We start from the raw sequence: 15,583 nt of genomic DNA, 5'->3' as shown, positions 1-15,583 counted from the left end.
AAAAATGTGATATTTGAATTTAAATTTAAAGGTGCAATTTATAGAAGATAAAGTTCATATTTTCAGGTTTTGTTCATCGATTTTGTTTTTTGATGTTTCTTTATGAGTATATAAAATATGACTTATTACATACTAGCGACCAACATCCAAAGCTTTTTCAGTCAGTTCAGAGCCATATTGATCTTAAATGCACAATGGTAATGGTAAGGTACTTAATTGGATTAGGATTAATGCTGTATTGCTTAAAATCGCTTCGTAAATAAGCCATTATTTGTCGTAAAAAAAAAGGATAAAGAATGGTTACCGTGGGCTATACCTAAGATATAGACATGTATATACCATCGCATTTTTGTAGACCTTTTTATTTTTCTTTAGGGGTTCAGCCAGCATTTGCAATGCAAACACAAAAATGTGTTTATTTACGTTTTGTTCACGTTACGTTCACATTAAAACCCCTAAATTATCAGTGTTTCTCTATATTATGCTTCTATTATACATATGAACCTTCCGCTTGAACCTGTCTATCCACTAAAAAAATCCGTTTTGTAGTTTTAAAGATCTAAGCATACATAGAGACATACTATATAGGGATTTCAATTAATTACACCTTTGAATGTTTGTTATACACTGTCCGGAATGTTTACCTAACGTACCTCAGAAAGCAAGTCAAGCAGACGGATCTGCGCCTCTTGTCAAATGCGTGTCGGAATTACCGTATAACTGTATATTCGTATAATTGTACAATGTAATTGTACACTATAATATTTCGTCGAAATCGGACAGACGAAAATAATTATCATAATTACATGATAAAACGAAGGTTCGCTTTGAATTGCAAGTGTCAAGTTATTATGGTTGGAACACAATATATTATACGCCTTCTATTTTTTCTGTCGTATGATTGCCCTTAGATGAGAGTGAGGGCATACTCTACGCCCTGTACCTGTGTTTGTGCAGTGAGCGAATTTTAACTTTAGAATTGCCTTGTACGAAATCATCGACAGGGTTACCATATTATAGTTTAGACAATGTTTTGATAAGAATTCGTCAGTGAGTAATTCATAACAATCATATAATAACATTAATTATAATTACTTTTAACTGTTATTATTAATACAATCAGAAATTTTAATATATATATTTTTTCATACAACAGAGGAATGTCTATTTATAATGCATATATATTTTAATCGAAAAAAGGTATATGAAATTCAAACATATATTTTTTTTGTGAAAATTATTTTATTTTAAGTGTGTAATAAATAAAAGAAGTAATTGAATATGATTTAAGGTATGAATAAGTAAGTTTTTGCTTAAATAATAAGTTAAGCATATACAGCATATATAACACAAGAAAATAAATAATACTTGAGTACGGTAGATGACACTATGAGGCGAACCAGTCAAAGTCAAGGCAAGTAAAACTTATACTGCACTTCTACTTGGTATTATGTGAATAAAAAATATAATATTAACAAACCGAAGTAGCTGCTCCCATGTATCATAGTGTATAAGACATTTAAGTGATTTTATCCTGTTCAAATTTATCTATATTTGTTATTTTTTAGCTAAACATTTTAGAAATGTTATGTAGCAATGAATACACTAACTGCATTTGGCAATTTCTCCATAAATATCATAATCATAAATATGACTGTATTACATTATGCCTACGTTTGTTGTATATTGCCTTATATATGTATTCGTTTTATTTTATGTATAAAAATCTAAAATTGAATTAAACAAGATTGAGAAATTGAAAGGTAAAAAGTCACACTTTTAGAAAATGATGTCTATAATCTTTGTTATTTATCATTGACTATGGAATTACTTCATCGTGATATTAATAATAATAATAATGTATTTATTTGGTAGTAAATATATTTTGCGTTTATGTGCTATAATGTATACTCTGGTTTTAGAAACGTGCATAAGATAAAACTTTTTGATAACCTAAAATGAATGAAAGTATTTATTATAAGTGAAGTAACATTCGGTAATAAATATTATTGTTGACCCCATACTTTGTATTATAATTTATAAATTAATGCTAGAGCCATGGCAATATAATTAAAGTTATACCTAATAATTCTCATATCTTACTATATATATTTTGAGTTATTTAATTCTTATCAAAATAATTTAACACTGTTTCGTAATATATATACTAAAAAAAACTTTGACATTTTAACCCTATCATACGAAGAAGATTCAACGCACTATTGATTTATCTCGGTACAATGTATGCCGGAAGTGACTTTCTAGAAAACCGGTAAAACGACACGATTCAATTAATCGAATGTTATATTTGAATAATAGTGACCGATAACTTGAAAACGTTGAACTTATAGAATAGTGAAAAGAATAGTTTATTTTTAATTATATTTTTTTATTATTCAAAAAAAAATTCAATAATAACATAATTCATCGTAAAAGTCGTTTATCGTAATCGTAAAATTGTTAGTCAAAAATTTTATCTTTACTGTAATGCAGACATAAATTAATTCTTTTGATCAATTGATTTCTGTTATATTGTATGTGTCTGCGTTTCTGGCATGGGTAATCTCCACAAATATAATTTATTTAAAATTTTAGATAATTCGGAAAATAAATCTGCACGCACCACCTTTTCATGGAAAAAATATTGCAAAAGTTTGTTTAGTATCTTAGGAAGAGTTGGCAATTTAGTAATTTAAATATCACTATCTCCTTTCTATGTTGATCTCGTCATACAGTACTAGTGTTGTCGTTTTTTATTAAGCGTTAAGTGTCTTTATCAAACTTAATATCCCTTCTCTTTCTAACATTCACATGTTAGAAATAATGTGGAGAAATTACTCGGAGCATGAATTCCAGACATATAAAGTGTAAATGTACGTATACAACTAAATAGGCCTAAGAATTTGTCTGTAGTTTTATCATTTTAAAGAAATTTATACTTTATTCAAGATTCGAACAAAAGATCTGTTGTTCAATACAAAGAGGTATTTCTTTTTACAAATATTAAATGGAAGTCCCAATTAATCATCGTTAAAAATATTAAAATTATGGTATTCATTAAATATATATAATGTTTTGAACTAGTGCAGTGTAAAAACCACTTTAATATATTTTATCCTTATGTTATTAAAAATTAAGATTAAAATGTGAGTGCTGCATATTCTCCTTTCAACAAGACCTAGTTGCTATCGTAACCTTGACATTTTCTTCGTCTTAATTCTATCACTTACAATCGTCTTGTTTCTTCAATTATTTCTGTTTCCTTATTTCCGATACTTATGTTATTTTATTTTCGAAAGTATATTAATAAATTCTTTGCATGTTATTTTCAGTAATGCAATTAATATTTTCGATAATATTGCAAAGTTCGAGCTTAATTATTGCAATTTTATTCATAGTTTCTTCAGTTATTAAATTATATCAAACATTTTTTTTATTTATAGCTAGTCTACAGTCAATAGGAGGATGACATTTTTGTCACCATTTCATGTGCTCATGATTTTTATGTTCTTATCATTATTTATAATTGTTATTTAAATTAATATTTTTTTAATAAGTAAATGTTGTATACGTATATTAGTTTTATATATAATCAAATAAATATATTACTATCAAAAAATACACATGAACGAAATTAAGTATTATTTGAGCATACATTTTATGCTTAATACCAATAATTTGACTTAATTTTTTAAACATAAGGTCGTCTAGTAATATATATTAAATTAATATTTTGAAGGCTATGTTTTAATTTTATTGAACTATTTAAAGCCTAAGATTATATGGGCAACTAATCGTACAATTATATAAGTTTCAATATGAATGAAATCAATCGGGATTCTTTACCATAATAATGAACTTTCAGAGAAACTACTATAGTTTTATATTATTTTAATATAAAGAAATTTAGCATTGATCATATATTTAAAAATATATCAATTTAAAAATAGCTGTTGCATTTTTTTGCTCACGTATTTACTCATATTGATTATAAATAATACAAGAATATGAAGTTAAGTATTTCATTTAAATGGCAGTCACATTTTATCAATCATCACTGATACGTTTGTGCATACGGATATACACATACATATAAATGCATTTCCAGTATAGAATAGCTGATAACATTATGGTAGAGTTAGTTGACAAACTTTCGCGTACACAAATGGGAACGATAAAAGTTGCGATGCGATATGTTTAATTAAAATATCGTTTTAGATTTTATTCTACGTTTGATTAAACATTACCTTTATTTTTTTTCTAATCAAACAAAAACTAGGTAAGATTAACAACCCGTTATTGTCCCGCTACGGTTAAAGGTCATCTCTTATGGTTGATGATGGTTGATGGAGATGGTTTGGAGTTAATCCCACCAAGCCACTCCACTACGGATTGGCGAATTTACACGACATATTACTTCAAAGATGAAATTATACTATGAATTATTTTGCAAAAACGAATACCGAAATTTTTAAGATACTAAGCAGGTTTCGCATATTAAAAATATATCTTATACACAGACAGTTGTGTAAATCTCTCAAGAAACTGTGCTATACGCTTTTTAATAAAACTCCGTTTGCTGAATTCCGTTCGTTTACCATGGATATTCATTTTATTTACGTATGTACTAAAAATCTTTCTTTTCAGTGTAATAATTATTATCTGTATCTTAATATTGGATTTATTAAATGTAAGGTCCATTTTAAAAGCTTTCTTTTAATATTTTCCAATCTATAGGCATGTAATCCGCATATTTAGCGATCTGGCCTTTGAAAAAAGCCTTACCAACGATGCCTCAAGTATGGATGTTACAAAGGTAGTTATAGCTGTTAAGAATATCTTACTCTATAATTTAATTATTTTTGTATGTTGAAGTTATTCATAAACAAGTTAATAATAACACTTAGTTCCAATTTTAACTTTTAATTAAGGACGAAAAATGATATATAATTATAAGCATCCAACTACCAAGTTTTTGTTTACCAATAAACAATTCAAGAAAGGCTTAAATCATTTTTATTTTTTAAATAATTAACATTTCTATTTAGACAATACCGAAATGAGGTTATTTCTTAGCTTTTAATACGTGTAACTTGGTAGGATTTACTACTTATATATATTTAGATCAATTAGAATTAACATTGCACACAAATAGAAAGACATTCTTGAAAATATTTCAAGAGAACAACGCATAAAACAAACAAAAATCAATGTCAACAAAAACAAAAAAATATAAACCTTCGACAGTCTATGAAAGCATGTACCCGGACTGCTCTATGAAACTATATAACCTTATGGATATTATTATTGGAATTTAATGTTTAAAAACATTCTTAAAGTAAATCATTAAATTAGTTCGATTCATACTTCCGCATTATTAAACGAGTACGCAAAGCCTAGAAGTAAAAATATAAATAGGAACTTACGATAAATAAAATGCTTATATTTAAGCACATACTACTACTACTCTACTCATAAATACGAGATGATTTATTATTAATGGCTGCTTTATGTACATCTACGGTGTCAATATATTTTAGCATACGGCTATTTTAAATAACAGAGAACAATTAGAACTTAACAAATAATTAAAATAAATTTACAAGAAAATGGGACAATATTTACGTATTATTTTATAGTTTATCTCATAAGAAGTGTGCTCTAAGAATACTTGATTATAGCATTATGTAAGCGATATCAAATGAATACTATAATATTTTAAAGGTTAAATATTAACCATTGCGTATTTGGTGAGACGAATATAAGACTATTTGACCAATGTTATTCTTCATTGAGTAAATAGTACATCTTAGTATCAACACTAGAAGTAGTAGTATTGTAGATTGAAGAATGCACCTGGAGATGCAGGTGATTCACAGCTGATGAGTGCAAAGGGTGTTGGCAGAAGTGTAAAGCGCTGTAGGCGAGAGGGGCGGGCGGGGCGCAGATTGAGGCCACTATTTAATCGCACCGCGGCCGCGCAACGACCTGTTGTGATCCCGTCATGGCGCGCTACGCCCGTGTCGCTCCTCTGGTCGCGTGTCTCTTGTTCGCCTGCGGTGAGTCCTAACCTTTATCTTACGTCTCCAGATGCCGTCTATTTCGCGACGTCATAGGTTACGCGACGTCACATCCGCACATCTGAGAGTAAATAGTGGATGCGTCAATTTCCAGTGCTACTTAAAAGTGAACAGTGAAGTTGCACGAACTGACCGTCGCGAGATAGACCGTGTCTCTACAAAGTTTCCGAATGAATGCAGTCAGAACGTGATCTCCTTGCATCAAATGACTTAAGAATGTAATAAGCAGGCTGCAAGCCTTTCAAGGACAATTTTAAAATATACAACTATCGAGCTCGTAATATGTATGCCGGTATAGTGAAACTAATTAAAAAAATTATCAAATAAGTGTCTCAGCAAAAACTAATTGGTCATAGTTTTGTAGTTAGCCAACCGTTGGATAATTGTATTTCTCTACAGCTGCCAGTAAGAAAAGATAGCTCACACTAAAACCTTTAGTGGAGTCTACAATTTTAGTAAAATTAGTTTGAAATTTAATTCTTATTACAAAAATATATTTCATTAAATACATATTATTAGGACTTACTGCGACTGCGCATTGTGGTTGCGGAGAACTTTCACATTTGGTCCGTGTTGCGTTGCGGCTGCGCCGCTGACGTCACTCCAGAGCCGCGTCGTAATCGCGTAGCAGTGCGAGGCGCTCGAACTGCTTTCGTGATAATACTAGAAAATACTTAAAATAACAATAACTATTTAATAACAAATTTTTATATGCAATCACTAGTTATAGTCGTACCCATTGTATTTTTTCTTTAAAAAACTTTTATATACAAGATAAAAAAGGATCTATTAATATTATTTATCTTGCAAATAGACGGAACTATAGATGAAAGTAAAGACGGACAGAATAAAATAATAACCTTACTATTTATTGCAGCTTATTAGTATCAATATAAACAAATTAAACTTCTTAAGTCCTTTAAGCAGTCTTGACATATATTCAATTTTAATTGCTTTAAAATACTTATTCTATAATTTTAAAAAATATATATATTGTACATACTTAACATTCTAAAAAGCTGTAATATTGTTGTTTTTGGTCAAGGTCATTAATACCTACCATTTTGTTAGGCTGCTTTAAAATTAACTTTCAATTTTTTTTAATTAACTCACTTATTTATGCACTAAAATATCACAGGGCTGTTTGTATACAATCCGTACCAGAGAAATATATATATATATATATATATATATATATATATATATATATATATATAAAATAACGAATAGCAATTTATTTATTTGATTTCTTCTCAGTATATATAATATGTTTATTAAAAAGTATACTCTAATTAATGTATATTTTACAAGTGCGAATTGATATTACGAATGCAAATGAATTAGATCGACCAGAAAACGCAATATATTGTTGAGCACATTACAATCAAATCTAGTTGCATAACAATATTTTTATAACATGTTTTTTTTAAGTACAATCTAGATTTACGGCCTAATCTAAACAACCCTTTCAAAGTATTTCTTTTATACTAGATTCTCATTTAAATATAGTTTTATAACGTAATATAGTGATTGAATACTTTTTGAATATTCATTTTAATAAGTTATCGATTTATACTTGTAACAGATTATCTAAAACTTACAAAACGATTTTATAACTAGTTGCGTAGTTAAGGTCAAATATTTGGCACAAATCAAGTCGTACTATTTGCATTTAAATTGCTTGTAAATCCTTATTATGCGACACGGTTCTTTATTGGTGAGATCGCTAATTTCTTTATTACTAATCTTATAATATTAGGATATGAATGAAGAAGTTAATTACTGGGATAACAATCAATCTATAATTATGCAAAACAAATCAAATTTAAAATCAATTAATTATCTAATAAATTTAATGATAGTTTAGTTCATTATATTTACTTTACTAACTGCTGTTAATTATTAGACAATTGGATTCCCTCTGAGTTTATACATTTTTAGTTAAAATCATTTCAATTAGCGAGTATCGGAAGATGTGTAATTACGAACCGTACCATTAAGTTGGTTGATGTCGAAAGGTTAAACTCGTCATATTTTATTCCAAACAGCTCATCCATTACGTGATGTTATTCAGAGATAATAAATGTCAATCCTAAAGTAGACAGGGACATAAAAGTTCATTGCGCATTGAAACTCGGTCCTTCATTTATCGCAAGATATATTTACATGTGTGTGCATTATGTATATGCATTATTAGCAAACCGGTATTATGACATTTACAAAGAAACTTCAATAATAGTATAGTAGAAGTATAATGTACAATCGGATTTTTATATTATTGGTATGATATATTGACATACGTATAAATTTATCGAGTGGCACAATCAAATTCTTTTAGTAATTAGGACATTAGGAAAACTTTAAGTTGTAATTTATCATTGTACTTTTAAATACTTCAATCTTTTATTTCGATATAATTCGTATTTGTTGTTTACATAAAACATTTGTTTTTTTGTGAATATTCTAATGTGTATTATTGATGTCAGTCTTAGATATACCAAATACCTAAAAGATTTTATACTTTAGTTATACGTTCACTGAACATTTATCAAATTATAGACTGCTAAATTTCGAATAAAGGAGTTCAAATCAATTACGTTGTAAATATTGCCTACACGCAAGCATAAACATTCAGCTATTTAAGAATTTCATACATTTTAACTAAGCTGTAGGAAATCCGAACACAAATTAATATCATATAACGACTTAGAGGTTTTATACCTCATTGGATCTTACGATTTATTAGTGAATAACTCACGTTATTTTATTTGATTAATATCACTTTTGGTTGTCAGTTATTTATCTGTTAAAAAAAATAAAACAGTTAAACAGCAATATATACTTCGTCTAAGCATACTATAGTAAGAAAGCTTATCGTATTGAAAATTTAGTATATGCGATACCATACTTCTTTATCTCATAATAAAGCAGTTACCAAACTGTAACGCAAACAAGTCGTGGGAGCTACTTAAATTAAAAAAAAATCGTTGTGGATTTTAAAACATCGTGAGAAGGTATTGCGCTCACGTCTAGATTCAGCATGGTGTCACGTATCATCGAATATTCGAGTTATTACGTTTCTCACGATTTTAATCCAGAGCGCAATGAAAGTCTTTTATTAGATTAAAATTTTAAATTGCAAAAATAAATTATACGTACACAGTTTATTTTTTAATAAATATTCATATTTTAAACGTATATTCCAAAAAAAATCGTGAGCTACATACATATTTTTAGTTTACCTCTAAATATGTAACACAAACTCTTACAACACGGTTGGTCGAAACACTTATGAAATAACAAGTTGATCATAAATAAATAGTGAAAGTATTGTAAAAATGCAACATATTTCAGGCGTTTCAAAATGCTAATCTTTTCATCATTAACAAATACTAATGCAAATTTTAAAATGAAGAATACTCGTAATGTGTAATATAAAATATAAAAATAAAGGTTAATAGTAGTATTTAACTGCACACATTATATTCACAGTCGTAACCGTAAAGTCATCATATACATACTGATTCATTACTATCCCGTTATTAGTGTCATAATTGGACAGAAGGGAACCAATAGAAGAAAAGCCTTAAGGTTACATTCCATATTTATTAGTGATCGGTATGCAAGCGGCGCGTTGGGCCGACGCCCGCGCCGTCGCCTTTGCCGCCACATAACTGTGCATTTATACATCAACCTAGACACTGGAATATGTTAATAATATTCAATAATAGATTTATTTACTAATGTAAAGCCTGAATCAATAGACCAACAAATTCTAATCAACTCAAATAAAAGTTTTTTTTAACAATTTTAAGACATCACGAAAAAACAAATATTACATAAATATTGCTACGTTTAAAGTTATCTTAAACAGTTTTAAAATGAGTTGAGCATATTCGACTAATTAGATTAAACGCAAAATAATAATAAACGAATTTAAAAGTAATCAATTGTCCCGTATAAAAGACTTCAACGCGCTCTAGTTGTTCGTGCTTAACGTGCTTAACATTATATATAGTTTAATAAACATGGCTTATTATTACAGGAGCTTTGCTAAGGGTTTATAAAGTCATAAGATCAACTCCACGTAGTCTATAGCTGCCCAAACACGTGGTAGATCCGGGTCAAAGAGGACAAGTTCTCATTTATCGTTCCGGTGACAACTATTTTTTTATTGCGTCATGTTTTATTCATATCTTACTATCAGAAATGGAATAACTATGTGTGAGCAATGAAATACTTAAAAGATTGCTAAACATATTTTTAAATTTTAAGCTAATCGTATAATTTCGAATATAATACAACATTACAACCTAATTTAACTGTATAACGTGTATGTAAGCTGTATACGATTTAACACTCTGGTAAATGTAATAATTAAGAAATCTATTAATGAATCCTTTTAAATATTCTAAAGCAACAGTCAACAATAATAATAGAGTTGTATTATTTCCTGTTTACATTCACAAGGTTGGTGTCTTTACTGTCTTAAATGTTGCACATGAATTATTGATTGCTAGCTGCTACTAGCGTTCCAACATTTCGTTCAATAAAACATTATTTACTTATCAACCTTATTTATTTCCAAGAGACTGATTTTAGAAAAGCAAATAAAAATAATGTTATTCGTATCACTCGATTCAATTTTGCAACATCAACAAATAGGAGTAAGACGGAGATAGACGAACAATGGTATATCGTTAATACGGTCGTGGGGCGTAGTTGTACACTAGCACGACTCGCACCCACTTTATTACTTCTCGTAAGCATTCTATTAGATAATATTGCGAGAGTTTAGTTTCCTCGAGTTACGTTGGCATATTACGCACACGCACACATATCGTCCTAATAAGCATAAAACTATCTCCATTAAATAGTTTTTATAAAGTATTAGCTAAGTTCTAGTGTTCTTTCTTAGCAAACAATGATTTGACACTTATTAAATGCAATATATTATTTTAATTTGTAGCCGAAAAACTGTTTAGTTAAATTAGATAAACTATCATTCAAATTTCGTTTATTCCGAACTAACTATCGTAAACTTCAATTTTGTAAAACTGGTTTGTAATATTTCAAATAGGCAAATATCCCCGATTTCCTGATTCATAGTTAGCGGTCAAGTAAATCAACTATTCCGTGACCTTTTCGAATTATAATAATTTCATCAGAACTCCCGCACAAAGCATCAAATACCATGCATAATATAACAATTTGATATATTCAGAAGAACTTAGAAAGAGTCGTCCTTGTCGCTTGCTTAAGCGCTGACATTTTGAGCAAGTCAAATGTCTCGTGCGCTCACTTCACCTTTGACATTTATGTACATCTTCAAGTGACATTTTACCTCTCGTGATTAAAAAAAACACGAAAAAGTTATAATGGATTGAATATTAATATACAACTATTAATTATACAACAGTATAAAGTAACAGCTCGTTGTGCATTTACTTCCGTATTATAAGTTTTTTAAAGGGGCAATAAACATTTATAGTACGAATTTTCTTAATTTAGGTATTTGGCATTAATTACATTCTTTTGCAGGAGTTGCTAATGGGCAACGCTATCGGCGGCAAGCGGATGACTCTAAGAAAGACGACAGCCTGGAACAAGAGCTATGCAAGGACAAGGACGCTGGCGAATGGTTCCGGCTGGTAGCCGGCGAGGGCGACAACTGTCGCGACGTCATTCAGTGTACCGCCTCGGTCAGTGCAATAGGCGATTACTACTTTTACACGCATACCTTTTCTCGTACCAACAGCGGCATATGTATCAATGCCAAATGCAATGTGCGTCTCTGATACAAACACCATTTTAAAATTCTCATTAAATACTCGTAATTTGTCTCTGTCTATGTACGTAGGCTATAGTCTACAACTTAGAATTAATACGATATAAATATGTATATCGTAACTTACCGGCCTTGTTTATATTTAAATTAGTCTGTTCTGATCATCGATAAACTTAAATACCTATCAAATGGAATTCCACAAACTGTCATATATATGATTCGCCAAAACTATAAATACTTAATTATTAGTATCATTTTAATGAAAGTTTAATGAATATTTTAATCTAAGTATGATGTACATAAAATATCTTGGAAGTACATTTTTACGACAAATCATAGATAAACTATATTTATTATATTGATCTTTTGTATTTACAAAAATATTTTTATTCTATTATTAAGTCAAGATTTATAAAATATGTTTAAATCTATATTACGTAAAAAACCATAACACTTTAAAATATTTTTATAGTTTAATATGCTTAAAATAAAAAACGGTAATTTAATAAATGTTTTTGCTTCATACTAATAGGGTATTCAAGCTATCAGATGCCCGGCCGGTCTATTTTTTGATATTGAAAAACAAACATGCGACTGGAAAGATGCTGTAAAGAACTGTAAGCTAAAGAACAAAGAACGTAAGATAAAGCCTCTTCTTTACACCGAAGAGCCTCTCTGCCAGGATGGCTTCTTGGCTTGTGGAGATGCCACCTGCATTGAACGAGGACTATTCTGTAACGGTGAAAAAGACTGTCCCGATGGGTCCGACGAGAACTCGTGTGGTAAGTAAAACAACTCACAAATGTGCCTTATATTTTTGTTGGGTAATTAAGGATCTAATCTAAGAGTAAAACACATCGCTGAACTTGACAACTATAAAAAAACTGGATTGTAAGACGTGACGAACGACTTGCCTGAAATGCCAATCACTTGGCCTAAAAAAACATCTCAATGCTATGTCGCAACGTGCCTTAACCAAATGGGGTGTTTATTTTATTTACATTTTGTTGAATATGTTAACATTTAGTTTCTTATTATGCAACGTTTTCTACGAAAACAAATGAAATAGCCTAGTTTTATGTCAAATTGGAAAGTTCAATGCTATTTAATGAAACAGTTTTATGACCTCAGATGTTACTAGTCGATATGCATTCTAAGAACCATAGTTTGATTCATTGCTTTTGAAATGGCTTGGTTGTGAGCGCAAAATGAACTTCACTGTGAACATATTTAGTTACGACGCATGCAGAATACAATATCGAACTTAGTCACTGTTTATATATAGATTAACATTTTATAAAAAATAGCAAATATCACAAGCGATCCAACCAAGCAAAGTAAAGATTGGTAATCGCTTATTTTTGTTGCATATTTCAATATGAATTAATTTAGTTACACAATTTACACGTTATACTAGTTTCTGTTATGTGAATTTATTGCTATATATCACGATCACCATGTTTTGTATCAAAAAGTGAAATCAAAATGGATGTTGAATGTCCCGAGCGGTATAACGAAGCGAAAGTACCCATACAGGTTCCGAAAGCCACGTGTCTCTAATAACTTCAGATACGCACACATTTTATTATGTATTTTCAAAAACAGAGCGCGTTAACAATATAAAGTTGATGTTTATTTTATTTCAAATGATATGAGTACTAATATTATATAGACAATTTATCAAATACACTCAAGTATAGGAGTTTTAATTAGGAACATTCTCGTTTGTTTTAGATATTGACAACGACCCGAACAGGGCTCCACCATGTGACACTTCCCAGTGTGTATTACCCGATTGCTTCTGCTCTGAAGATGGAACAGTCATCCCTGGTGATTTACCTGCAAGAGACGTTCCTCAAATGATCACTATAACTTTTGATGACGCTATCAACAATAACAACATCGAATTATACAAAGAAATATTCAATGGAAAACGTAAAAACCCAAACGGTTGTGACATCAAGGCCACATTCTTTATTTCACACAAATACACGAACTACTCAGCCGTGCAAGAAACTCACAGAAAGGGACATGAAATTGCCGTACATTCGATCACGTAAGTACATTATACATTTAAGAAATGCATTTGCTTTATATAATGAAATGGTTGTTTTAAAACTATTCTGTTTCATTTTTCTATACAGGCATAATGATGATGAACGATTTTGGAGCAATGCTACTGTTGATGACTGGGGCAAGGAAATGGCTGGAATGAGAGTCATTACAGAAAAATTCGCAAATGTCACTGATAACAGCATTGTAGGCGTTCGCGCACCTTATCTACGCGTCGGTGGCAATAATCAATTCACAATGATGGAAGAACAAGCTTTCCTGTATGACAGTACTATCACCGCACCTCTATCAAACCCCCCTCTATGGCCTTACACTATGTATTTCCGTATGCCTCACCGTTGCCACGGTAATTTGCAAAGCTGTCCAACAAGAAGTCACGCAGTTTGGGAAATGGTAATGAACGAACTTGATCGTCGTGAAGACCCCACTAATGACGAATACTTACCAGGATGTGCTATGGTTGACTCTTGTTCAAATATTCTTACCGGTGACCAGTTTTACAATTTCTTAAACCATAACTTTGATCGTCATTATGATCAAAACAGAGCCCCACTTGGTCTGTACTTCCACGCCGCCTGGTTGAAAAATAATCCTGAGTTCTTAGAAGCATTCTTATACTGGATTGATGAAATTCTTCAAACTCACAATGATGTATATTTTGTTACAATGACTCAAGTAATCCAATGGATTCAAAATCCTCGTACCGTCACAGAGGCCAAGAACTTTGAGCCATGGAGAGAAAAGTGTGCCGTAGAAGGCATTCCTGCCTGTTGGGTACCTCATTCATGTAAACTTATATCCAAGGAAGTTCCCGGAGAAACCATCAATTTACAGACCTGCGTCAGGTGCCCAGTCAATTACCCCTGGCTCAATGACCCAACAGGCGACGGTCATTATTAAATGAGATCTCGCGCCTCGCGTGGTGCAAATTAGTTATAAAATAAATTGCAATTATTAATTGCAAGGACATTATATTCGGGTTTAAATAAAATAAATGACAACTTAACAGTGTTGACTTATTCGATGAATATGTGTCCGTGTAATAAAATGTACTGGGTCATAATCCCGTCAGTAGTCTAAGTACCTACCTAACTGTATGTAATATAGATTCACATGATATTTAATAGGTCTGTTTTAATACTTTATGTGATTTTTCTACTGTAAGTCTGTTGGATAAAATTATAAATACAAAATATAAAAAATTCATCCTGTTTTTTTTTATTTACACAAGTAAAGATCCCTCATTCGCTTAATGATCAATTATTAAATATATAAAATAAAAACCAGACATTCGATTGAAATCGAAGCGGATATATAAGCCGTTATTGAAAAATAAATAAAATAACGATCACATGTAAATCATTTTCTCAGTAATTGTGTATTAGAACTGTCCATTCACTTTATTTTATAACGAGATTGATATTAATTGTAACATTGATTCAATATAAATATAATATAAATACCCTTACATTAAACTGATGAGAAACAGATAAAAATTGCAATAGTCATAATGGCTATATGAATAAAAGTGTTTGAAATTTAAAACTCATCGACATCACAATCAAATAAAAAAAGAATAATTGTATTGAATATGTACAAGCCTTATTCATTATTATTCATTCTTCGTGCACGTAACCTGATT

At 30.2% G+C, this 15,583-nt stretch overlaps 1 protein-coding gene across 1 annotated transcript; it reads left to right on the top strand.

The window, feature by feature from the left end:
* Positions 1 to 5,976: 5,976 nt before the first annotated feature.
* Positions 5,977 to 15,147, top strand: LOC125076927 (chitin deacetylase 1). The gene is made up of 5 exons (XM_047688665.1): positions 5,977 to 6,059; positions 11,622 to 11,782; positions 12,401 to 12,650; positions 13,603 to 13,924; positions 14,013 to 15,147. The coding sequence occupies exons 1-5, from the start codon at positions 6,005 to 6,007 to the stop codon at positions 14,839 to 14,841; spliced, it is 1,617 nt and encodes a 538-aa protein (XP_047544621.1). The 5' UTR covers positions 5,977 to 6,004; the 3' UTR covers positions 14,842 to 15,147.
* The last annotated feature ends 436 nt before the right edge of the window (positions 15,148 to 15,583 follow it).

The sequence above is a fragment of the Vanessa atalanta genome, chromosome 3 (assembly GCF_905147765.1).
Source record: "Vanessa atalanta chromosome 3, ilVanAtal1.2, whole genome shotgun sequence".
NCBI lineage: Eukaryota > Metazoa > Arthropoda > Insecta > Lepidoptera > Nymphalidae > Vanessa > Vanessa atalanta.
Note: the sequence above shows the minus strand (reverse complement) of the source record. Positions and strands in the feature narration are given on the sequence as shown.

Bases quoted from the DNA above. Each gene is read 5' to 3' on its own strand.
- LOC125076927 (XM_047688665.1), top strand. From the start codon at position 6,005: ATGGCGCGCTACGCCCGTGTCGCTCCTCTGGTCGCGTGTCTCTTGTTC. The intron at 6,060-11,621 runs GTGAGTCCTAAC...ATTCTTTTGCAG, and splicing joins GTGTCTCTTGTTCGCCTGCG to GAGTTGCTAATGGGCAACGC. The intron at 12,651-13,602 runs GTAAGTAAAACA...CGTTTGTTTTAG, and splicing joins GTCCGACGAGAACTCGTGTG to ATATTGACAACGACCCGAAC.